At 56.6% G+C, this 24050-nt stretch overlaps 1 protein-coding gene across 2 annotated transcripts in view; it reads right to left on the bottom strand.

The window, feature by feature from the left end:
* The window catches only part of ahr2 (aryl hydrocarbon receptor 2), a 217442-nt gene extending 196445 nt beyond the window's left edge, over positions 1-20997 (bottom strand). For both annotated transcript variants that reach the window (XM_070876058.1, XM_070876057.1), the window contains exons 1-2: positions 20591-20997; positions 20261-20448 (exon numbers count right to left, since the gene is read on the bottom strand). In XM_070876058.1, coding sequence (XP_070732159.1) covers positions 20261-20448; positions 20591-20649 — 247 coding nt within the window. In that variant the 5' untranslated portion in view covers positions 20650-20997. The remainder of the gene's footprint in view (positions 1-20260; positions 20449-20590) is intronic.
* Positions 20998-24050: the final 3053 nt, after the last annotated feature.

Below are 24050 nucleotides of genomic sequence, written 5' to 3' on the forward strand. Positions count from 1 at the left end.
GCACATCTACGTAACTTAGAAGACTATCAAGTGCACTAAAGACTTGCATTTATATTGTGCCTTTCTCAAACTCAAGACGTCCCAAAGCACTTTACAGCCAATGAAGTACTTTTTGAAGTGTAGTCACTGTTGTAATGTAGGAAACACAGCAGCCAATTTGCTCACAGCAAGGTCCCACAAACAGCAATGTGTTAATAACCAAATAATCGTTCTTTAATGCTATTGGTTGAGGGATAAATATTGGCCATGGGGATCCTGCAAATCCCCTGGGAGGACAGGTGCACCAACATCAGTGTCCTCGCCCAGGCTAACATCCCCAGCATTGAAGCACTGACCACGCTCTATCAGCTTCGCTGTGCATGCCAGACACAAGACTCCAAGCAAGTGCTCTATGCAGAGCTCTTTCACGGCAAACGAGCCAAAGATGGGCAGTGGAAACATTACAAGGACATCCTCAAAGCCTCCCTGGTAAAGTGCGACATCACCACTGACACCTGGGAGTCGCTAGGTGGAGAAAGTGCATCCGGGAGGGCGTTGAGCTCTTTGAATTTCAACGCCGTGAGCGTGAAGAGGTCAGGCGCAGGCAGCAGGAGGAGAGTGTGGCAAATCAGTCCCAATCAACATCCTCCCCCCGCTCCCCCGACGAATGTCTGTCCCACCTGTGACAGGGTCGGTGGCTCTCGCATTGGATTGTTCAGCCACCAAAGGGTTCTCTTTAGGAGTGGAAGCAAGTCTTCCTGGATTCTGAGGGACTGCCTATGATGATGATGAAATATTGTCAGAGGAGCTCTTCAAAAATACCATGGGATCTTTTACATCCACCTGAGGGGGCAGATTTAATGTCACGTGAAAGACAGTACCTCAGATGGTACAGCTCTCCCTCAATACTGAAGTGTCAGCCTAGATTATGTGCTCAAGCCTCTGGAGTGGGTCTCCCAAGCGTACCATTCAAATCAATGTAATCCGCTCCCTTACTCCATGTTGCTAGAGTTCACTAACTACTCCCGTCCCCTATAATAAGGCATGAAACTTTTACTTTTGAAAGTCTTCGGAAGAAGTTTTCTTTATTGTTTGAAGAGATAGAAAAAGGCACGCATCAATTTCATAATGACTACGCCGCGTGTAACCGACACACTTGGTACACTTCAACGTGACTTGTATTGTTGCATTCTCACAATTAACAAGGAAAAAACGTTGAGGATGGGGGCGGGGAAAGACGACAGGAAATAAGTAAATAAAACATGGCATTGGCCCCAAAAAAGAAATGACATGAGGGCATACTTCTCCAAAAGGAGGTTTGTTTAGACTCAGTTAATTTCCCTGCCATTTATGTGGCTGCAATAGTGGCTCCCAAGCCCCATGACGTCATTAAACCTGTGAGTGCCACCACTATCAGTAAGGTAAATCCACTAGCTGTCCCATCACATCTGCTACCCTTGCAAACAGACATTAAAAGGGAGTCAGAATTGGCTGCGATTGATTTCTCAAACTTCTGTTGACAAGGCCACCTACTTCAGACTCTCTGATCAAAGCAGTGTGTTGATTTTAAGTATTTTCAAATCCATAGCATGATGGTGGATGTACAGCCTCCCAAATGGTTCAAACACCACATTCGCCTTTTGTTGTTCAATCCTTCCCAGTGTTTAACAATTACTAATACAGAGCTTAGGCAAATAAACCACCTCATGTGCAAAAACAACCACATCTTCCAATTTGCAAAGGTGACACACCTGTGACTGTTTGCATACTGGACAGTGATGGGATTTTGTGGAGGTACAAACAGCAATTTAAATCTGCAGTTATCATAACACTAGCCAGTTTCCAAAGATATCTGTTAATCCAAGACTGCCTCAAATTCACTGCTACCCTTCATCATTTAGCCCTTTCCATTTAGTTTACACCAAATGTCTGTGCTTATTGTGCAAGGGAACTAGATGGTGATGCAGACTAAGCTATGGCAAGAGAAAGACTTCCCCTGCCATTGCTGGTGAAAAGCATCCAGTTCCTGCCTGCGATGATGGCACTGCAAAGTGTCAACCCACAGCTTCAAAACTCCCAGAGATCAGGCCAACGCCAAGATGTTTAAAACAGACTTAGAATAATAGGCTCTGCCACACGCTTGAAAACAGACTTGTCTGAAGTGGAAGTGGTCAGGTGATTTAGGTTTTCATATTTTGAGAACAGCTGAGAATGCCGGTTTTTTCTTAACCCAAAACGAGTGGGGGCATCGCAGACTGCAATCCCCAAAATACAAAGGTCATGTCGACACAGAAACTCAAACAATAAAAGCAGAATTTGACTTATTCAGTCAGTCAGTCATCAAAAATCAATGGCCTGATTGCTGATTATTAATGCAAATGTTAGTCCCATCATTCTCCTCTCTCCTCTTATGGTGCCGATTCATTCTGGAATACGGTTATACAGCACAGACAATCCTTTGTTATTTTGCTCTAATGGTCATTCTTCATGCACAAGCCTGGACAGTGAACGTTGCAAGTATGTTTGACTATGTGCGACATCATAGCCAAGTCCGTTCCTGTTTTCCAGTAGGGTGCACTGGATATACCTCCATCTCCCCAACGACCATACACTAGAGCAACACCCAGTGAAGCGGTTGGTCATCGGAGCTCGCCCCTTCCAGCCCTCTTGGTCTCTCCGAATCATGCACCATAGCCCCTCGGAGTGCAGACAGGCGACATCCACTAATGCCCCTGTATAATTTATCACTCAGCAGTGCCGTCATGGTGCCATGTTATGCTTGAAGAAAAATCAGAGCAGAATCTACTGAGATTAATAGGCTGGCTTAAATGAACTTTGTTTTCCGAGAGTGGAGATGGTCTTGGAATGCTCAACATACTCCAGATTTAATAATGTCTCAGATGTCTGCCCAAGAGAGAACGTTACGACATTTTTCTTACCGACTGGGGATGAGGGGGCGAGGTAATATTTTTAACCTCAGAAAAGTTAAATTGAAACAATGTGGATGGCTTATTCTAACCACTTTCATCCTCTGCACTGAGTGCCACCCAGGCTTATGACTGACAGACACCAACATCAATCAACGTTCCATTAGGGCTGTCCTTGGGGAAATATTGGCTGGAACGTGAAGTCTCTACAGCAGTCAGTGAAAGGTCAAGAGTCAAAAATTCCTTCATTGCACCACTTCCCAGTCTCTAGGGCTGCTGACTCAAGGGAATCTGGCCAACAATCCAGTCTTCTTGAAGATTAATTATAGGGGGAGAGGGAACAGGGTGTAGCCTTTTAATTAGTTATCCATTGTTTAAAAGAGATCACTGAAAACTGAGTCTGTGTAGACACAATCTGACCTGCTTCACGTGACACACAAACAGCAGTAAAATGTTCACTGAAAAAGTCCAATTGAGAGTCTGCATCCACCACCCCACCCCACCCAATTTTCTCTCCCACCTGTCTGACTCTTGCTAGGGTACAGCTACACTTTGAAAAACAGGGACCTTGGTGCCAAAACAAAAAAAAACAGATGATTTGCTATGTTCAATGGGTCTACGGTTCTCGTCAGGCATGAAAAGCACAACACGCCAGAACAGCTTTTTGACTGTAGAAATATAAATGGTTGGGTTAAGTGGCAGTCAATCGTGAGTCAGCAGGTAAACGGTTAATGCCTGTCTGAGATTCAGATGCTGAATAAATTACACATACCTTGAATAAGGCCTTTATTTTATATAAATTATGTCTTTTCAACACGAATCAGTATTAATCTCCAATATCTGGTAAGCTCACAAATAGGAGCTAATGCTGCATTGTGTATCTCTACACAGCAGCAATTCAAATGAACGCATACATTACCCAGCATGAACTGCCTTGGTGTACACTGTGTCTATGACACAAATAGAACTATTTTTTTTAAATCAATGTAACTATTTGTACTGCAATTTTTTTTTTTGGACAGACGTGTCTGTCAAGTCCTGCCCCCCCATGCCGCATCTGTAAAGCTACCCCCCGCCCCCTCAGACCAGCCTTGAATCACTCCCTCCATGTGGTGCCGAGAAGCAGGACCGAAGGCACAAGTTTGACGACCTGATCTCGGTGGGCGATTGCGGGGGGGGGGGGGGGGTGGTGAAATATATGAGAGAGAGAGAGGGCGAGTGAGAGAAGGAGAGGGGGAGGGGGAGAGAGCGTGAGAGAGGGGGGGGGGCTGGGAAGGAGAGAGAGAGAGAGAGAGAGAGAGAGAGAGAGAGAGAGAGAGAGAGAGAGAGAGAGAGAGAGAGAGAGAGAGCGAGCGCGAGCGAGAGGGGCTGGGAAGCAGAGAGAGAGAGAGAGAGAGAGAGAGAGAGAGAGAGAGAGAGAGAGAGAGAGAGAGAGCGCGAGTGAGAGGGGCTGGGAAGCAGAAAGGTGAGTGCGAGAGAGAGAGAGAGAGAGAGAGAGAGAGAGAGAGAGAGAGAGAGAGAGAGAGTGATGTGGGAATAGAACATAAGAAATAGGAACAGGAGTAGGCCATACAGCCCCTCGAGCCTGCTCCGCCATTCAATAAGATCATGGCTGATACGATCATGGACTCAGCTCCACTTCCCCGCCCGCTCCCCATAATCCCTTATCGTTTAAGAAACTGTCTATTTCTGTCTTGAATTTATTCAATGTCCCAGCTCCCACAGCTCTCTGAGGCAGCGAATTCCAGAGATATACAACCCTCAGAAAAAAATTACTCATCTCGGTTTTAAATCGGCAACCCCTTAATCAAAGATCATACTCTCTAAGTTCTAGTCTCCCCCATCAGTGGAAACATCCTCTCTGCATCCACCTTGTCAAGCCCCCTCATAATCTTATATGTTTCGATAAGTTCACCTCTCATTCTTCTGATCTCCAATGAATAAAGGCCCATCTTACTCAACCTTTCCTCATAAGTCAACCCCCTCATCCCCAGAATCAACCGAGTGAACATTCTCTGAACTGCCTCCAAAGCAAGTATATCCTTTCGAAAATAGGGAAAGCAAAACTGAACGCAGTATTCCAGTTGTGGCCTCACCTAAATCTTATATAGCTGTAGCAAGACTTGCCTGTTTTTATACTCCATCCCCATTGCAATAAACGGCAAGATACCATTGGCCTTACTGATCACTTGCTGTACCTGCATACTATCTGTTGTGTATCTGTAAAGCATGCACTCCTATGTTCCGCCACCAGGGAGCTCATCCCCTGAAGTCCCAAGGGATCGCAGCATCCCTTGGGAGCACTGTATATAAGCCGGCCCCTAAGGCCTGTTCCTCACCCTGGAGTGTCTTATTAAAGACTGAGGTCACTGTTACTTTAACCTCCCTGTGTGCAGCCTCATCTATTAGGAACACACTAACTGGCAACAAGAATACAAATCCAACGCAAAGATGCAGCAAACGGTGGGCATCCTGGAGAAGTTCTCGGAGGGCGAGGACTGGGAAGCCGATGTCGAATGGCTAGACCAGTAGTTTGTAGCCAACGAGCTGGACAGAGAAGGAAGCGCTGCAAAAAGGAGAGCGGTCCTCCTCACAGACTGCGGGGCACCGACCTACAGCCTCATTAAGAATCTTCTGGCTCCGATGAAACCCACAGATAAGTCGTATGAGGAGCTGCGTACACTGGTTCAGGAGCATCTTAACCCGAGGGAGAGCATGCTGATGGCGAGGTGGTGCAACAAGGCATTCAGACCAGCCCTGAGCCCCATCCACACGAAACTGAGAACGTACACCAAAGAGCTTATCACTGTCCTGGGCAGCGCCATGGTCAAGGTCACCTACGAGGGCACGGTGCACGAACTGCCACTCTGGAATGTCCCGGGCGATGGCCCCACACTGCTTGGAAGGAGCTGGCTGGGCAAAATCCGCTGGAACTGGGATGACATCCGAGCGCTATCGCATGTCAATGAGGCCTCATGTACCCAGGTTCTTAACAAATTTCCTTCCCTTTTTGAACCAGGCATTGGAAACTTTTCCAGGGCGAAGGTGCGGATCCACTTGGTCCCAGAGGCAAGAGCCATTCACAACACGCGAGCGGTGCCTCACATGATGAGGGAGAGAGTGGAAATCGAGCTGGACAGGCTGCAATGTGAAGGCATCATCTCCCCAGTGGAATTCAGCGAGTGGGCCAGCCCGATTGTTCCAGTACTCAAAAGTGATGGCATAGTCAGGATTTGCGGCGATTATAAAGTAACTATTAATCGTTTCTCGCTACAGGACCAATACCCGCTACCTAAGGCAGACAACCTACTTGCGACGCTGGCAGGAGGCAAGACGTTCACCAAGCTCGACCTGACATCGGCATACATGACGCAGGAGCTGGAGGAGTCTTCGAAGGGCCTCACCTCCATTATCACGCATAAGGGACTGTTCATCTACAACAGATGTCCGTTTGGAATTCGGTCGGCTGCAGCGATCTTCGAGAGAAACATGGAGAGCCTACTCAAGTCGGTACCACGCATGGTGGTTTTTCAGGACGACATAATGGTCACGGGTCGGGACACTGTCGAGCATCTACAAAACCTGGAGGAGGTCCTCCAGAGACTGGATCACGTAGGGCTGCGGCTGAAGAGGTCAAAATGCGTCTTCATGGCAACAGAAGTGGAGTTTTTGGGGAGAAAGATCGCGGCAGACAGCATTCGGCTCACAGACGCCAAGACAGAGGCTATCAGAAACGCGCCCAGGCCACAGAATGTCACGGAGCTGTGGTCATTCCTGGGACTCAACTATTTTCGTAACTTCCTACCGGGGTTAAGCACCCTGTTAGAGCCCCTACATGTGTTCTTGCACAAAGGTGAGAACTGGGTATGGGGGAAAAAGCCAAGTAATTTCTTTTGAGAAAGCCAGAAACATTTTATGCTCCAACAAGCTGCTTGTATTGTATAACCCGTGTAAAAGACTTGTGCTAGCATGTGATGCACCGTTGTACAGAGGCAGGTGTGTATTACAACAAGCTAACGTTGCAGGGAAGTTGCAACCTGTCGCCTATGCTTCCAGGAGCTTGTCTAAGGCAGAGAGGGCCTACAGCATGATTGAGAAAGAGGCATTAACGTGTGTGTTCGGGGTAAAGAAATTGCATCAGTATCTGTTTGGCCTCAAATTTGAGCTGGAAACCGATCACAAGCCCCTCACATCCCTGTTCGCTGAAAACAAGGGGATAAATACTAATGCCTCAGCCCACATACAAAAGTAGGCATTCGCGCTATCAGCATACAACTATACCATCCGCCACAGGCCAGGCACCGAGAACTGTGCGGATGCTCTCAGTCGGCTACCATTGCCCATCACGGGGGTGGAAATGGCGCAGCCCACAGACTTGTTGATCGTCATGGAAGCGTTTGGAAATTATAAATCACCTGTCACGGCCCGCCAGATTAGGACTTGGACCAGCCAAGATCCTCTGCTGTCCCTAGTAAAAAAACTGTGTACTGCATGGGAGCTGGGCCAGCATCCCCATTGAAATGCAAGAGTCAATCAAGCCGTTCCAGTGGTGAAAGGACGAGCTGTTCATTCAGGCAGACTGCCTGTTGTGGGGTAACCGCGTAGTGCTACCAAAAAAGGGCAGGGAGACGTTCATCTCGGATCTCCACAGCACACACCCGGGTATAGTGATGATGAAAGCGATAGCCAGATCCCACGTGTGGTGGCCCGGTATCAACTTTGACTTAGAGTTGTGTACGGCAATGCAGCGCATGTGCTCAGTTGAGCAACGCGCCCAGAGAGGCACCACTAAGTTTGTGGTCCTGGCCCTCCAGACCATATTCGAGGATCCATGTTGACTATGCAGGCCCGTTTCTCGGTAAAATGTTCCTGGTGGTGGTGGATGCTTTTTCAAAATGGATTGAATGTGAAATAATGTCAGGAAGCACCATCACCGCCACCATTGAAAGCCTGAGGGCCATGTTTGCCACCCACAGCCTGCCTGACATACTGGTCAGTGACAACAGGCCATGTTTCACCAGTGCCGAATTTAAAGAATTCATGACTCGCAATGGGATCAAACATGTCACCTCGGCCCCGTTTTAACCAGCCTCCAATGGGCAGGCAGAGCAGGCAGAACAAACAATCAAACAGAGCCTCAAACGAGTCACAGAAGGCTCACACCAAACCCGCCTGTCCCGAGTACTGCTCAGCTGCCGCATGAGACCCCACTCGCTCACAGGGGTGCCCCCAGCTGAGCTACTCATGAAAAGGACACTTAAAACCAGACTCCCGCTGGTTCACCCCAACCTGCATGATCAGGTAGAGAGCAGGCGACAGCAACAAAATGTAAACAATGGTCGCGCCACTGTGTCACAGGAAATTGATCTGAATGACCCTGTGTATGTACTAAACTATGGACATGGTCCCAAGTGGATCACTGGCACGGTGATAGCTAAAGAAGGGAATAGGGTGTTTGTAGTCAAACTAGACAATGGACAAATTTGCAGAAAGCACCTGGACCAAACACGGCTGTGGTTCACAGACTGCCCTGAACAACCCACAGCAGACACCACCTTTTTCAAGCCCACAACACACACCCAAAGGATCAACGACACCACCCCAGACCAGGAAATCGAACCCATCACGCCCAACAGTCCAGCAAGGCCAGGCTCACCCAGCAGCCCTGCAGGACCAACAACACGCCACCCCAGCGAGGGTACAACCAACACACCAGAACAAACATTTGTACCGAGGCGGTCCACCAGGGAAAGAAAGGCTCCCGACCACCTCACCTTGTAAATAGTTTTCACTTTGACTTTGCGGGGGGAAGTGATGTTGTGTATCTGTAAAGTATGTTCTCCCATGTTCCGTCACCAGGGAGCTCATCCCCTGAAATCCCAAGGGATCCCAGCATCCCTTGGTTGCACTGTATATAAGCCGGCCCCCAAGGCCTATTCCTCACTCTGGAGTGTCTGATTAAAGACTGAGGTCACTGTTACTTTAACCTCCCTGTGTGCAGCCTCATCTGTGTTAGGAACACAATACTATCTTTTGTGTTTTATGTTCAAGTACCCCCAGGTCCCACTGTACTGCGGCACTTTGCAATCTTTCTCCATTTAAATAATAACTTGCTCTTTTGATTTTTTTTGCCAAAGTGCATGACCTCACATTTTCCATCATCATACTCCATCTACCAAAATTTTGCCCACTCACTTAGCCTGTCTATGTCCTTTTGCAGATTTTGTGTGTCCTGCTCACATAGCTTTTCCTCCCATCTTTGTATCGTCAGCAAACTTGGCTTCGTTACACTCAGTCCCTTCTTCCAAGTCGTTAATATAGATTGTAAATAGTTGTGATCCCAGCACTGATCCTTGCGCAGCACCACTAGTTATCGGTTGCCAACCCGAGAATGAACCATTTATCCCAACTCTCTGTTTTCTGTTAGTTAGCCAATCCTTTATTCTTGCTAATATATTACCCTGAACCCTTTATCTTGTGCAGTAACCTTTTATGTGGAACCTTGTCAAATGCCTTCTGGAAGTCCAAATACACCACATCCACTGGTTCCCCTTTATCCACCCTGTTCGTTACATCCTCAAAGAACTCCAGCAAATTTGTCAAACATGACTTCCCTTTCCCCATGCTGACTCTGCCTGACCGAATTTTGCTTTTCCAAATGGCCTGCTACTGCTTCTTTAATAATGGACTCAAACTTTTTCCCAACCACAGATGTTAGGCTAACTGGTCTATAGCTTCCTGCTCTTTGTCTGCCTCCTTTTTTTAAACAGGGGCGTTAAATTTGCAGTTTTCCAATCTGGTGGGACCTCCCCAGAATCTAGAATGAGACCGGGGCAGGTGAGGGGAAGGATGAGAGAGAGGGGGGGGGGCCAGGGGAGGGAAGAGTGAGAGGGGCTCAGTGGGGGGGGGAAAAGAGGGGAGGGATGAGATGGGGGGGGGCCGGGGGAGGGAAGAGTGAAAAGGGCTCAGCGGGGGAGTGAAACACGGGCTGGGGGGAGGGGGGGGTGGGAGAGAGACAGGAGAGAGAGGGGGACTGGGGGGGGGGGGGGGGGGGAGAGGAGAGAGGGGCTTCGGGGGGGGGGGGGGAAGGAGGAGGAGGAGAGGGTCTGGGGGGGAGAAGGAGGAGGGGGGCTGGGAGGAGGAGGAGGAGAGGGGCTGGGAGGGGGGAGGAGGAGGAGAGGGGCTGGGAGGGGGGGAGGAGGAGGAGAGGGGCTGGGAGGGGGGGAGGAGGAGGAGAGGGGCTGGGAGGGGGGGGGGGAAGAGAGGAGAGAGGGGCGGGAGGGGGGGGGGGGGGAAAGAGGAGAGAGGGGCTGGAGGGGGGGGGGGAAGAGGAGGGGCTGAGGGGGGGCGGGGAGAGGAGGGGCTGGAGGGGGGGGGAAGAGGAGGGGCTGGGGGAAGAGGAGGGGCTGGAGGGGGGGGGGGAGAGGAGGGGCTGGAGGGGGGGGGAGAGGAGGGGCTGGAGGGGGGGGGGAGAGAGGAGGGGCTGGAGGGGGGGGGGAGAGAGGAGGGGCTGGAGGGGGGGGGGAGAGAGGAGGGGCTGGAGGGGGGGGGGAGAGGAGGGGCTGGAGGGGGGGGGGGAGAGGAGGGGCTGGAGGGGGGGGGGGGGAAGAGGAGGGGCTGGGGGGGGGGGGGAGAGGAGGGGCTGGGGGGGGGGGGGAGAGGAGGGGCTGGGGGGGAGGGGAGAGGAGGGGCTGGGGGGGAGGGGAGAGGAGGGGCTGGGGGGGAGGGGAGAGGAGGGGCTGGAGGGGAGGGGAGAGGAGAGGAGGGGCTGGAGGGGGGGGAGGGGAGAGGAGGGGCTGGAGGGGGGGGGGGGGCGAGGAGGGGCTGGAGGGGGGGGAGGGGCTGGGGGGGAGGGGAGAGGAGGGGCTGGGGGGGAGGGGAGAGGAGGGGCTGGAGGGGAGGGGAGAGGAGAGGAGGGGCTGGAGGGGGGGGAGGGGAGAGGAGGGGCTGGAGGGGGGGGGGGGGAAGAGGAGGGGCCGGGGGAAGAGGAGGGGCCGGGGGAAGAGGAGGGGCCGGGGGAAGAGCAGGGGCCGGGGGAAGAGCAGGGGCTGGGGGAAGAGCAGGGGCTGGGGGAAGAGCAGGGGCTGGGTGGGGAAGAGGAGGGGCTGGAGGGGGAAGAGGAGGGGCTGGAGGGGGAAGAGGAGGGGCTGGAGGGGGGGGGGAGAGGAGGGGCTGGAGGGGGGGGGGAGAGGAGGGGCTGGAGGGGGGGGGGAGAGGAGGGGCTGGAGGGGGGGGGGAGAGGAGGGGCTGGAGGGGGGGGGAGAGGAGGGGCTGGAGGGGGGGGGGAGAGGAGGGGCTGGAGGGGGGGGGGGAGAGGAGGGGCTGGAGGGGGGGGGGAGAGGAGGGGCTGGAGGGGGGGGGGGAGAGGAGGGGCTGGAGGGGGGGGGGAGAGGAGGGGCTGGAGGGGGGGGGGGAGAGGAGGGGCTGGAGGGGGGGGGGGGAGAGGAGGGGCTGGAGGGGGGGGGGGGAGAGGAGGGGCTGGAGGGGGGGGGGAGAGGAGGGGCTGGAGGGGGGGGGGGAAGAGGAGGGGCTGGAGGGGGGGGGGGAAGAGGAGGGGCTGGAGGGGGGGGGGGGGAGAGGAGGGGCTGGAGGGGGGGGGGGAGAGGAGGGGGGGAGAGGAGGGGCTGGAGGGGGGGGGGAGGGGAGGGTCTGGAGGGGGGGGGAGAGGAGGGGCTGGAGGGGGGGGGAGAGGAGGGGCTGGAGGGGGGCAGGGAGAGGAGGGGCTGGAGGGGGGAGAGGAGGAGGGGGAGAGGAGGAGGGGGAGAGGAGGAGGGGGAGAGGAGGAGGGGGAGGGGGGGGCAGAGGAGGGGCTGGGGGGGGGCAGAGGAGGGGATGGAAGAGAGGAGAGAGGAGGGGATGGAAGAGAGGAGAGAGGAGGGGATGGAAGAGAGGAGAGAGGAGGGGATGGAAGAGAGGAGGGGCTGGAGGGGATGGAAGAGAGGAGGGGCTGGAGGGGATGGAAGAGAGGAGGGGCTGGAAGAGAGGAGGGGCTGGAGGGGATGGAAGAGAGGAGGGGCTGGAAGAGAGGAGGGGCTGGAGGGGATGGAAGAGAGGAGGGGCTGGAGGGGATGGAAGAGAGGAGGGGCTGGAGGGGATGGAAGAGAGGAGGGGCTGGAGGGGATGGAAGAGAGGAGGGGCTGGAGGGGATGGAAGAGCGAGGGGGGGAGGGGATGCGACGAGAGAGGGGGGAGGGGATGCGACGAGAGAGGGGGGGAGGGGATGCGACGAGAGAGGGGGGGAGGGGATGCGACGAGAGAGGGGGGAGGGGATGCGACGAGAGAGGGGGGGAGGGGATGCGACGAGAGAGGGGGGGAGGGGATGCGACGAGAGAGGGGGGGAGGGGATGCGACGAGAGAGGGGGGGAGGGGATGCGACGAGAGAGGGGGGGAGGGGATGCGACGAGAGAGGGGGGGAGGGGATGCGACGAGAGAGGGGGGGAGGGGATGCGACGAGAGAGGGGGGGAGGGGATGCGACGAGAGAGGGGGGGAGGGGATGCGACGAGAGAGGGGGGGAGGGGATGCGACGAGAGAGGGGGGGAGGGGATGCGACGAGAGAGGGGGGGAGGGGATGCGACGAGAGAGGGGGGGAGGGGATGCGACGAGAGAGGGGGGGAGGGGATGCGACGAGAGAGGGGGGGAGGGGATGCGACGAGAGAGGGGGGGAGGGGATGCGACGAGAGAGGGGGGGAGGGGATGCGACGAGAGAGGGGGGGAGGGGATGCGACGAGAGAGGGGGGGAGGGGATGCGACGAGAGAGGGGGGGAGGGGATGCGACGAGAGAGGGGGGGAGGGGATGCGACGAGAGAGGGGGGGAGGGGATGCGACGAGAGAGGGGGGGAGGGGATGCGACGAGAGAGGGGGGGAGGGGATGCGACGAGAGAGGGGGGGAGGGGATGCGACGAGAGAGGGGGGGAGGGGATGCGACGAGAGAGGGGGGGAGGGGATGCGACGAGAGAGGGGGGGAGGGGATGCGACGAGAGAGGGGGGGAGGGGATGCGACGAGAGAGGGGGGGAGGGGATGCGACGAGAGAGGGGGGGAGGGGATGCGACGAGAGAGGGGGGGAGGGGATGCGACGAGAGAGGGGGGGAGGGGATGCGACGAGAGAGGGGGGGAGGGGATGCGACGAGAGAGGGGGGGAGGGGATGCGACGAGAGAGGGGGGGAGGGGATGCGACGAGAGAGGGGGGGAGGGGATGCGACGAGAGAGGGGGGGAGGGGATGCGACGAGAGAGGGGGGGAGGGGATGCGACGAGAGAGGGGGGGAGGGGATGCGACGAGAGAGGGGGGGAGGGGATGCGACGAGAGAGGGGGGGAGGGGATGCGACGAGAGAGGGGGGGAGGGGATGCGACGAGAGAGGGGGGGAGGGGATGCGACGAGAGAGGGGGGGAGGGGATGCGACGAGAGAGGGGGGGAGGGGATGCGACGAGAGAGGGGGGGAGGGGATGCGACGAGAGAGGGGGGGAGGGGATGCGACGAGAGAGGGGGGGAGGGGATGCGACGAGAGAGGGGGGGAGGGGATGCGACGAGAGAGGGGGGGAGGGGATGCGACGAGAGAGGGGGGGAGGGGATGCGACGAGAGAGGGGGGGAGGGGATGCGACGAGAGAGGGGGGGAGGGGATGCGACGAGAGAGGGGGGGAGGGGATGCGACGAGAGAGGGGGGGAGGGGATGCGACGAGAGAGGGGGGGAGGGGATGCGACGAGAGAGGGGGGGAGGGGATGCGACGAGAGAGGGGGGGAGGGGATGCGACGAGAGAGGGGGGGAGGGGATGCGACGAGAGAGGGGGGGAGGGGATGCGACGAGAGAGGGGGGGAGGGGATGCGACGAGAGAGGGGGGGAGGGGATGCGACGAGAGAGGGGGGGAGGGGATGCGACGAGAGAGGGGGGGAGGGGATGCGACGAGAGAGGGGGGGAGGGGATGCGACGAGAGAGGGGGGGAGGGGATGCGACGAGAGAGGGGGGGAGGGGATGCGACGAGAGAGGGGGGGAGGGGATGCGACGAGAGAGGGGGGGGAGGGGATGCGACGAGAGAGGGGGGGAGGGGATGCGACGAGAGAGGGGGGGAGGGGATGCGACGAGAGAGGGGGGGAGGGGATGCGACGAGAGAGGGGGGGAGGGGATGCGACGAGAGAGGGGGGGAGGGGATGCGACGAGAGAGGGGGGGAGGGGATGCGACGAGAGAGGGGGGGAGGGGATGCGACGAGAGAGGGGGGGAGGGGATGCGACGAGAGAGGGGGGGAGGGGATGCGACGAGAGAGGGGGGGAGGGGATGCGACGAGAGAGGGGGGAGGGGATGCGACGAGAGAGGGGGGGAGGGGATGCGACGAGAGAGGGGGGAGGGGATGCGACGAGAGAGGGGGGGAGGGGATGCGACGAGAGAGGGGGGGAGGGGATGCGACGAGAGAGGGGGGGAGGGGATGCGACGAGAGAGGGGGGGAGGGGATGCGACGAGAGAGGGGGGGAGGGGATGCGACGAGAGAGGGGGGGAGGGGATGCGACGAGAGAGGGGGGGAGGGGATGCGACGAGAGAGGGGGGAGGGATGCGACGAGAGAGGGGGGGGAGGGGATGCGACGAGAGAGGGGGGGAGGGGATGCGACGAGAGAGGGGGGGAGGGGATGCGACGAGAGAGGGGGGGAGGGGATGCGACGAGAGAGGGGGGGAGGGGATGCGACGAGAGAGGGGGGAGGGGATGCGACGAGAGAGGGGGGGAGGGGATGCGACGAGAGAGGGGGGGAGGGGATGCGACGAGAGAGGGGGGGAGGGGATGCGACGAGAGAGGGGGGGGAGGGGATGCGACGAGAGAGGGGGGGAGGGGATGCGACGAGAGAGGGGGGAGGGGATGCGACGAGAGAGGGGGGGAGGGGATGCGACGAGAGAGGGGGGGAGGGGATGCGACGAGAGAGGGGGGGAGGGGATGCGACGAGAGAGGGGGGGGAGGGGATGCGACGAGAGAGGGGGGGAGGGGATGCGACGAGAGAGGGGGGGAGGGGATGCGACGAGAGAGGGGGGGAGGGGATGCGACGAGAGAGGGGGGAGGGGATGCGACGAGAGAGGGGGGGAGGGGATGCGACGAGAGAGGGGGGGAGGGGATGCGACGAGAGAGGGGGGGAGGGGATGCGACGAGAGAGGGGGGGAGGGGATGCGACGAGAGAGGGGGGGAGGGGATGCGACGAGAGAGGGGGGGAGGGGATGCGACGAGAGAGGGGGGGGAGGGGATGCGACGAGAGAGGGGGGGAGGGGATGCGACGAGAGAGGGGGGGAGGGGATGCGACGAGAGAGGGGGGGAGGGGATGCGACGAGAGAGGGGGGGAGGGGATGCGACGAGAGAGGGGGGGAGGGGATGCGACGAGAGAGGGGGGGAGGGGATGCGACGAGAGAGGGGGGGAGGGGATGCGACGAGAGAGGGGGGGAGGGGATGCGACGAGAGAGGGGGGGAGGGGATGCGACGAGAGAGGGGGGGAGGGGATGCGACGAGAGAGGGGGGGAGGGGATGCGACGAGAGAGGGGGGGAGGGGATGCGACGAGAGAGGGGGGGAGGGGATGCGACGAGAGAGGGGGGGAGGGGATGCGACGAGAGAGGGGGGGAGGGGATGCGACGAGAGAGGGGGGGAGGGGATGCGACGAGAGAGGGGGGGAGGGGATGCGACGAGAGAGGGGGGGAGGGGATGCGACGAGAGAGGGGGGGAGGGGATGCGACGAGAGAGGGGGGGAGGGGATGCGACGAGAGAGGGGGGGAGGGGATGCGACGAGAGAGGGGGGGAGGGGATGCGACGAGAGAGGGGGGGAGGGGATGCGACGAGAGAGGGGGGGAGGGGATGCGACGAGAGAGGGGGGGAGGGGATGCGACGAGAGAGGGGGGGAGGGGATGCGACGAGAGAGGGGGGGAGGGGATGCGACGAGAGAGGGGGGGAGGGGATGCGACGAGAGAGGGGGGGAGGGGATGCGACGAGAGAGGGGGGGAGGGGATGCGACGAGAGAGGGGGGGGAGGGGATGCGACGAGAGAGGGGGGGGAGGGGATGCGACGAGAGAGGGGGGGAGGGGATGCGACGAGAGAGGGGGGGAGGGGATGCGACGAGAGAGGGGGGGAGGGGATGCGACGAGAGAGGGGGGGAGGGGATGCGACGAGAGAGGGGGGGAGGGGATGCGACGAGAGAGGGGGGGAGGGGATGCGACGAGAGAGGGGGGGAGGGGATGCGACGAGAGAGGGGGGGAGGGGATGCGACGAGAGAGGGGGGGAGGGGATGCGACGAGAGAGGGGGGGAGGGGATGCGACGAGAGAGGGGGGGAGGGGATGCGACGAGAGAGGGGGGGAGGGGATGCGACGAGAGAGGGGGGGAGGGGATGCGACGAGAGAGGGGGGGAGGGGATGCGACGAGAGAGGGGGGGAGGGGATGCGACGAGAGAGGGGGGGAGGGGATGCGACGAGAGAGGGGGGGAGGGGATGCGACGAGAGAGGGGGGGAGGGGATGCGACGAGAGAGGGGGGGAGGGGATGCGACGAGAGAGGGGGGGAGGGGATGCGACGAGAGAGGGGGGGAGGGGATGCGACGAGAGAGGGGGGGAGGGGATGCGACGAGAGAGGGGGGGAGGGGATGCGACGAGAGAGGGGGGGAGGGGATGCGACGAGAGAGGGGGGGAGGGGATGCGACGAGAGAGGGGGGGAGGGGATGCGACGAGAGAGGGGGGGAGGGGATGCGACGAGAGAGGGGGGGAGGGGATGCGACGAGAGAGGGGGGGAGGGGATGCGACGAGAGAGGGGGGGAGGGGATGCGACGAGAGAGGGGGGGAGGGGATGCGACGAGAGAGGGGGGGAGGGGATGCGACGAGAGAGGGGGGGAGGGGATGCGACGAGAGAGGGGGGGAGGGGATGCGACGAGAGAGGGGGGGAGGGGATGCGACGAGAGAGGGGGGGAGGGGATGCGACGAGAGAGGGGGGGAGGGGATGCGACGAGAGAGGGGGGGAGGGGATGCGACGAGAGAGGGGGGGAGGGGATGCGACGAGAGAGGGGGGGAGGGGATGCGACGAGAGAGGGGGGGAGGGGATGCGACGAGAGAGGGGGGGAGGGGATGCGACGAGAGAGGGGGGGAGGGGATGCGACGAGAGAGGGGGGGAGGGGATGCGACGAGAGAGGGGGGGAGGGGATGCGACGAGAGAGGGGGGGAGGGGATGCGACGAGAGAGGGGGGGAGGGGATGCGACGAGAGAGGGGGGGAGGGGATGCGACGAGAGAGGGGGGGAGGGGATGCGACGAGAGAGGGGGGGAGGGGATGCGACGAGAGAGGGGGGGAGGGGATGCGACGAGAGAGGGGGGGAGGGGATGCGACGAGAGAGGGGGGGAGGGGATGCGACGAGAGAGGGGGGGAGGGGATGCGACGAGAGAGGGGGGGAGGGGATGCGACGAGAGAGGGGGGGAGGGGATGCGACGAGAGAGGGGGGGAGGGGATGCGACGAGAGAGGGGGGGAGGGGATGCGACGAGAGAGGGGGGGAGGGGATGCGACGAGAGAGGGGGGGAGGGGATGCGACGAGAGAGGGGGGGAGGGGATGCGACGAGAGAGGGGGGGAGGGGATGCGACGAGAGAGGGGGGGAGGGGATGCGACGAGAGAGGGGGGGAGGGGATGCGACGAGAGAGGGGGGGAGGGGATGCGACGAGAGAGGGGGGGAGGGGATGCGACGAGAGAGGGGGGGAGGGGATGCGACGAGAGAGGGGGGGAGGGGATGCGACGAGAGAGGGGGGGAGGGGATGCGACGAGAGAGGGGGGGAGGGGATGCGACGAGAGAGGGGGGGAGGGGATGCGACGAGAGAGGGGGGGAGGGGATGCGACGAGAGAGGGGGGGAGGGGATGCGACGAGAGAGGGGGGGAGGGGATGCGACGAGAGAGGGGGGAGGGGATGCGACGAGAGAGGGGGGGAGGGGATGCGACGAGAGAGGGGGGGAGGGGATGCGACGAGAGAGGGGGGGAGGGGATGCGACGAGAGAGGGGGGGAGGGGATGCGACGAGAGAGGGGGGGAGGGGATGCGACGAGAGAGGGGGGGAGGGGATGCGACGAGAGAGGGGGGGAGGGGATGCGACGAGAGAGGGGGGGAGGGGATGCGACGAGAGAGGGGGGGAGGGGATGCGACGAGAGAGGGGGGGAGGGGATGCGACGAGAGAGGGGGGGAGGGGATGCGACGAGAGAGGGGGGGAGGGGATGCGACGAGAGAGGGGGGGAGGGGATGCGACGAGAGAGGGGGGGAGGGGATGCGACGAGAGAGGGGGGGAGGGGATGCGACGAGAGAGGGGGGGAGGGGATGCGACGAGAGAGGGGGGGAGGGGATGCGACGAGAGAGGGGGGAGGGGATGCGACGAGAGAGGGGGGGAGGGGATGCGACGAGAGAGGGGGGAGGGGATGCGACGAGAGAGGGGGGGAGGGGATGCGACGAGAGAGGGGGGAGGGGATGCGACGAGAGAGGGGGGAGGGGATGCGACGAGAGAGGGGGGAGGGGATGCGACGAGAGAGGGGGGAGGGGATGCGACGAGAGAGGGGGGAGGGGATGCGACGAGAGAGGGGGGAGGGGATGCGACGAGAGAGGGGGGGAGGGGATGCGACGAGAGAGGGGGGGAGGGGATGCGACGAGAGAGGGGGGGAGGGGATGCGACGAGAGAGGGGGGGAGGGGATGCGAGGAGAGAGGGGGGAGGGGATGCGAGGAGAGAGGGGGGAAAGGGGATGCGAGGAGAGGGGGGGTGGGGGAGGAGATGAGAGGAGAGAGGGGGGTGGGGGAGGAGATGAGAGGAGAGTGGGGGGTGGGGGAGGAGATGAGAGGAGAGAGGGGCTGGTAGGTGGAGGGGATGAGAGGAGAGAGGGGCTGGAGGGGGGAGGAGATGAGAGGAGAGAGAGAGACTGGACGGGGAGGAAGGAGAGCGAGAGAGAAAAAGGTTGCCGGGGGGCTGGGGGCGGAAGGGGAGACAATATGGGTGGAAGGGGATGATCAGAGTGGAGGGAGGGAAATCAGGGAAGATGGATCATGTTCTTCAAACCCCCTGCAAGTAACATCGTTGGAGTGGAAGATATCCAGAAGTCCTGAGACTGTCACTTTTGCTTCATACCCAATAAACCGTACACAATGTCCCATCTTTGTTGGAGTGCGGTTGGGGTGGGGGAAGATGCACTTGTACTGGGGTAAGGCACTTTGGCTGTGGTCGGGATGTGCTTGGAATGGGGTACAGGACTTTGGCTGGCCCTTGCTGTCTTCTGGGGAGCTCTGTCCACTGTTCCTTCAGGATGTCAAAGTGCATGAATCGAGTTACAATTTGCAAAGTCAGTGAGACCTTGGGATGGGCGGTTACAGTGACACATTCCTGTGAAACTTCAGGGTGTGGCGTATCCTCCAAGGGGACCAGAGTGGAGCATGCCAGCTATTTTTGCAGTATAAATAAACGCGTCCATTTTTTAATGGGGGAGGAGGGGGCGAAGCTGAGGGAGCATTCAGAGGGATAACAGAAGGCAGGAAGTTTCAAACTGGGAGGTCCGGGATATTTTGCAAGTTTGAATGAAAGAAAGAACCACAACTGGGAAACACGAGGACAGGTCACATCCAAACAGGATGGAGTTCTTCATAACAAAGAAGTTACAATGTCAATGACTCAGTGCTTCCTCATTGCTCCAAAGTGGGTCGGATTGCAACGCAATGCGTTCGTGAGGCATCTCAAGCACCAATTTAACAGGAAAAAATATCCACCGTATAAATCCGGGCAGCACTTAACCCAAGAGAAATGCCTGGGCACATCGTTTAACCAGCCTGCGGTGAGCCTGTACCCTCAACTGAAACCCCATTGCATTTTACAGCAGATCCGCATTAAGATACAAACTGAGATATTCGCGGCTCGCCAAGTGAGAATAAACAACTTAAAAGTTAGAAGGGCTAAATCGGTACAGGATTATCTCTGGCAATAGTGCGGTGATCCCAAATACTGTTGCACTCTCCACTCTGATATATACACACCGCTCCTAGTATATGCAAAGCTGCACACAATCCAGTCTATGATATTTACCCTCTGTTGAAACATACATTACCACCGCAACACAGTCTGCAAATGCACACACAGGATGAAGTGTACACTCCAACATGCAACATGCTGCACATTCTGGAAACCTTGCCAAAAATGTATGTGTGTTTGATCCCAGGTCTGTGCTGAATTAGGGTTTTATAAAAGCAGAATTGAAACGCAGCCGCTCACTCTCCAGCCCGTGAGGCACACACGCAATGCTGCACACTCGCGTGAAATAGACACGGCGGGCCTGACACGGTGTATATGATTCTATGTCTATGTCTGTGTGTCTGCCTGTCTGCCTTTAATCGATCTTGTCTTACCGTTGAAGAAGCTCTTGGCTTTCAGATAGCCCACGCTCAGGCGCAACACCGACAGTTTGTCGAGTCGAGCTCGCACATCCTCGTTGAAGGGCAGGAGGCTGGTCAGCTTGTCCAGTTCACAGTTTAACCGATCCCTGTGCCTTTTGGACGGATTCGACTTCACGCCGTCGACAGGTGGTGGTTTAGGTCTTATATTTTTTTTTAAAAAGAAGAGGGAAAAAGTAAACAAGTGATTCAGGTTTTCTCAGACCCACACAAACAATTGTGAAAAGCTATTACGAAAGCTGCACTCCCATTTAACTCCAAGTTGTTGTTAAATCCGATCCTTACCTCTTCTGCACGGGCTTCTTCCTCTTTTTCACGGCGTATATACCGCCAGCGCTCAGCATGTTGGCGGCAAATGTCTCCTAAGGGACAGGAATAAATGTCGGTCCACAGAGTAACAAGGAAATCCACAGCCCAAAAGTGGCTCCAAGCCCCTTTACAGAACCGTGGTGGCCAGCGCCGCTCCGACTAAGCAAGATCCCAGGATTTGCGGGCTCTCAAACTGCGCCGGCGGAATGAAAAAATCCGTGCGGAATCGGCAAGGGCCAGATCCCAAATCTTTAACTCGGTCGCTCGCTGGCTCCGTCAAGCAAATATCCCCAAACAATCCACAATGTGTCCCGGAGTCTTTCTTTCTCTCGCCCACCGCCACCAGGAACTTTTCTCTCTAGGTCTGTGTGGGCTGGTCTAAAATTAATTGGCCTGACATCATTGGCTCCAACCCCGCTCTCGTCCCGGAAAAGCTGCCGCAATGAAGGAGGAGACTATTTAAGGTAGCAGTGGAGCTGCCATTGCGGGGTGAAGACACTCATGAGGGGAGTTGAAAGCGGGGAGTCCTATCATGAGGTAAACTGGTATAGAATTTGGTTCCAAATAAGGAGTGAGAAAATGCATAAACTCACCCTTCCAATATTACAACAATTATATTCAATCATTTCTTCAAATTAGAAGTTATATTCTTAGTTGCTTTTTTGTATTCCAGAGATGTCATCATTGAGAATACATGGCCTGTGCCAGTTTGCAGTGATATCACCAGAACCATTCACAGCATCTTTCACAATTACAATATCAAAGGAATTAACTTACATTTATATAGCGCCTTTCACCACCTCAGGACATCCCAAAATGCTTTACAGCCAATGAAGTACTTTTGAAGTGTAGTTGCTGTTGTAATGTATGGAAACATGGCAGCTAATTTGCACACAGCAAGGTCCCACAAACTGCAATGAGATAATGATCAATGAATCTGTTTTTTTAGCGATGTTGGATAACCCCCCTGTTCTAATTAGAAGGTTGTAAGTTGAAGTCCTACTCCAGGAACTTGAGCACATAAATCTAGACTGGCACTCCAGTGCAATGCTGAGGGACTGCCCTCTGTTAAATGAGATGTCAAACTGAGGCCCCTTCTGCTCTCTCAGGTGGATGTAAAAGATCCCATGGCACTAGTTCAAAGAGGAGTAGGGGAGTTATCCCCGGTGTCCTGGCCAATATTTATCCCTCAATCAACATAACAAAAACAGATTATCTGGTCATTATCACATTGCTGTTTGTGGGAGCTTGCCCACCGGTACCACACAAAAGGTTACTGCAGAAGATAAAGGTACGCGGAGTCAGAGGAAATGTATTAGCATGGATAGAGAATTGGCTGGCGAACAGAAAGCAGAGAGTCGGGATAAATGGGTCCTTTTCGGGTTGGAAATCGGTGGTTAGTGGTGTGCCACAGGGATTGGTGCTGGGACCACAACTGTTTACAATATACATAGATGACCTGGAAGAGGGGACAGAGTGTAGTGTAACAAAATTTGCAGATAACACAAAGATTAGTGGGAAAGCAGGTTGTGTAGAGGACACAGAGAGGCTGCAAAGAGTTTGGATAGGTTAAGCGAATGGGCTAAGGTTTGGCAGATGGAATACAATGTCGGAAAGTGTGAGGTCATCCACCTTGGGGGAAAAAAATAGTTAAAGGGAATATTATTTGAATGGGGAGAAATTACAACATGCTGAGGTGCATAGGGAGCTGGGGGTCCTTGTGCATGAATCCCAAAAAGTTAGTTTGCAGGTGCAGCAGGTAATCAGGAAGGCGAATGGAATGTTGGCCTTCATTGCGAGAGGGATGGAGTACAAAAGCAGGGAGGTCCTGCTGCAACTGTATAGGGTATTGGTAAGGCCGCACCTGGAGTACTGCGTGCAGTTTTGGTCACCTTACTTAAGGAAGGATATACTGGCTTTGGAGGGGGTACAGAGACGATTCACTAGGCTGATTCTGGAGATGAGGGGGTTACCTTATGATGATAGATTGAGTAGACTGGGTCTTTACTCGTTGGAGTTCAGAAGGATGAGGGGTGATCTTATAGAAACATTTAAAATAATGAAAGGGATAGACAAGATAGAGGCGGAGAGGTTGTTTCCACTGGTTGGGGAGACTAGAACTAGGGGGCACAGCCTCAAAATACGGGGGAGCCAATTTAAAACCGAGTTGAGAAGGAATTTCTTCTCCCAGAGGGTTGTGAATCTGTGGAATTCTCTGCCCAAGGAAGCAGTTGAGGCTAGCTCATTGAATGTATTCAAGTCACAGATAGATAGATTTTTAACCAATAAGGGAATTAAGGGTTATGGGGAGCGGGCGGGTAAGTGGAGCTGAGTCCACGACCAGATCAGCCATGATCTTATTGAATGGCGGAGCAGGCTCGAGGGGCTAGATGGCCTACTCCTGTTCCTAATTCTTATGTTTCTTATGTTACGCTCGCGGCCTTCCCCGAGAGGTGGACGTCAGAGGGACTGGAGTGCATCGTTACCCCGGCAACCAAATTTTAATTTGATTTTATATGTTTTAAAGTTTAATTTGTTTTAATTGCCGGTTTTAGTGTCCCCCTCCCCTTTTATAGGGGGCACTTGTAAAATATATGATTTTAATACCCCCAAAAAAACACAAAAGAACAACAACAAAACATTTTTTAAAAAGGCAGTTGAAAAGTGTCTGGAAAGATCGTGGGGGTACTTGATCTAATGTTTATTTTATCCCCCAAAAGAGTTGTGGGAGCTTGCTGTGTGCAAGTTGACTGCTGCGTTTCTCACATAACAATAGTGACTGCACTCCAAAAGTATTTAATTGGCTGTAAAGCGCTTTGAGATGTCCGGTCGTTGTGAAAGACGCTATATAAGTGCAAGTTTTTCTTTTCTTCCTTGAAAAGTTTCATGGGAGGAATTTGCAAACAAGGATGAGAATTTTAAATTTGAGGCATTGCAGGACCAGGTGCCAATGTAGGTCGGTGAGAGCAGGAGTAATGGGTGAATGGGACTTGGTGCAAGTTAGGATATGGGCAACAGAGTTTTGGATGGCAGTGACTCACTTGTGATTCCGTCCCTCTGGTCACTCCATGTGTGGGTATAAATTTTATGAGATGGTCTTCATTCAGTATTATCTATTTGAAATAGCAATGTGAATAATGTCACATTAAATAAGTCATGTTAACAGTAAAATGAGTTTATAGTGAGGAGGACAGATTCTTCTGAGGCAAAACCCCCACAAAAATATCCCTTTAGTGCTTTCAGATTTGTGGGGTACCTTTTTTCCTTCAATCCTTCCCCTTCTCTCCTGAAGCCTTACACCGACTGTCCGCTCGTACCTCGCCCAAGAGGTCATTTTTGGGCGAGTCAATCCAACCAGTGTCAACAGACCTTTTGACTGCTCCTGTACTCCCGCAACAAGTCCACTCCAACAAGGACTAGTTTGGGGCAGCAGATA

Source organism: Pristiophorus japonicus, chromosome 3 (genome assembly GCF_044704955.1).
Source record: "Pristiophorus japonicus isolate sPriJap1 chromosome 3, sPriJap1.hap1, whole genome shotgun sequence".
Taxonomy (NCBI): domain Eukaryota; kingdom Metazoa; phylum Chordata; class Chondrichthyes; family Pristiophoridae; genus Pristiophorus; species Pristiophorus japonicus.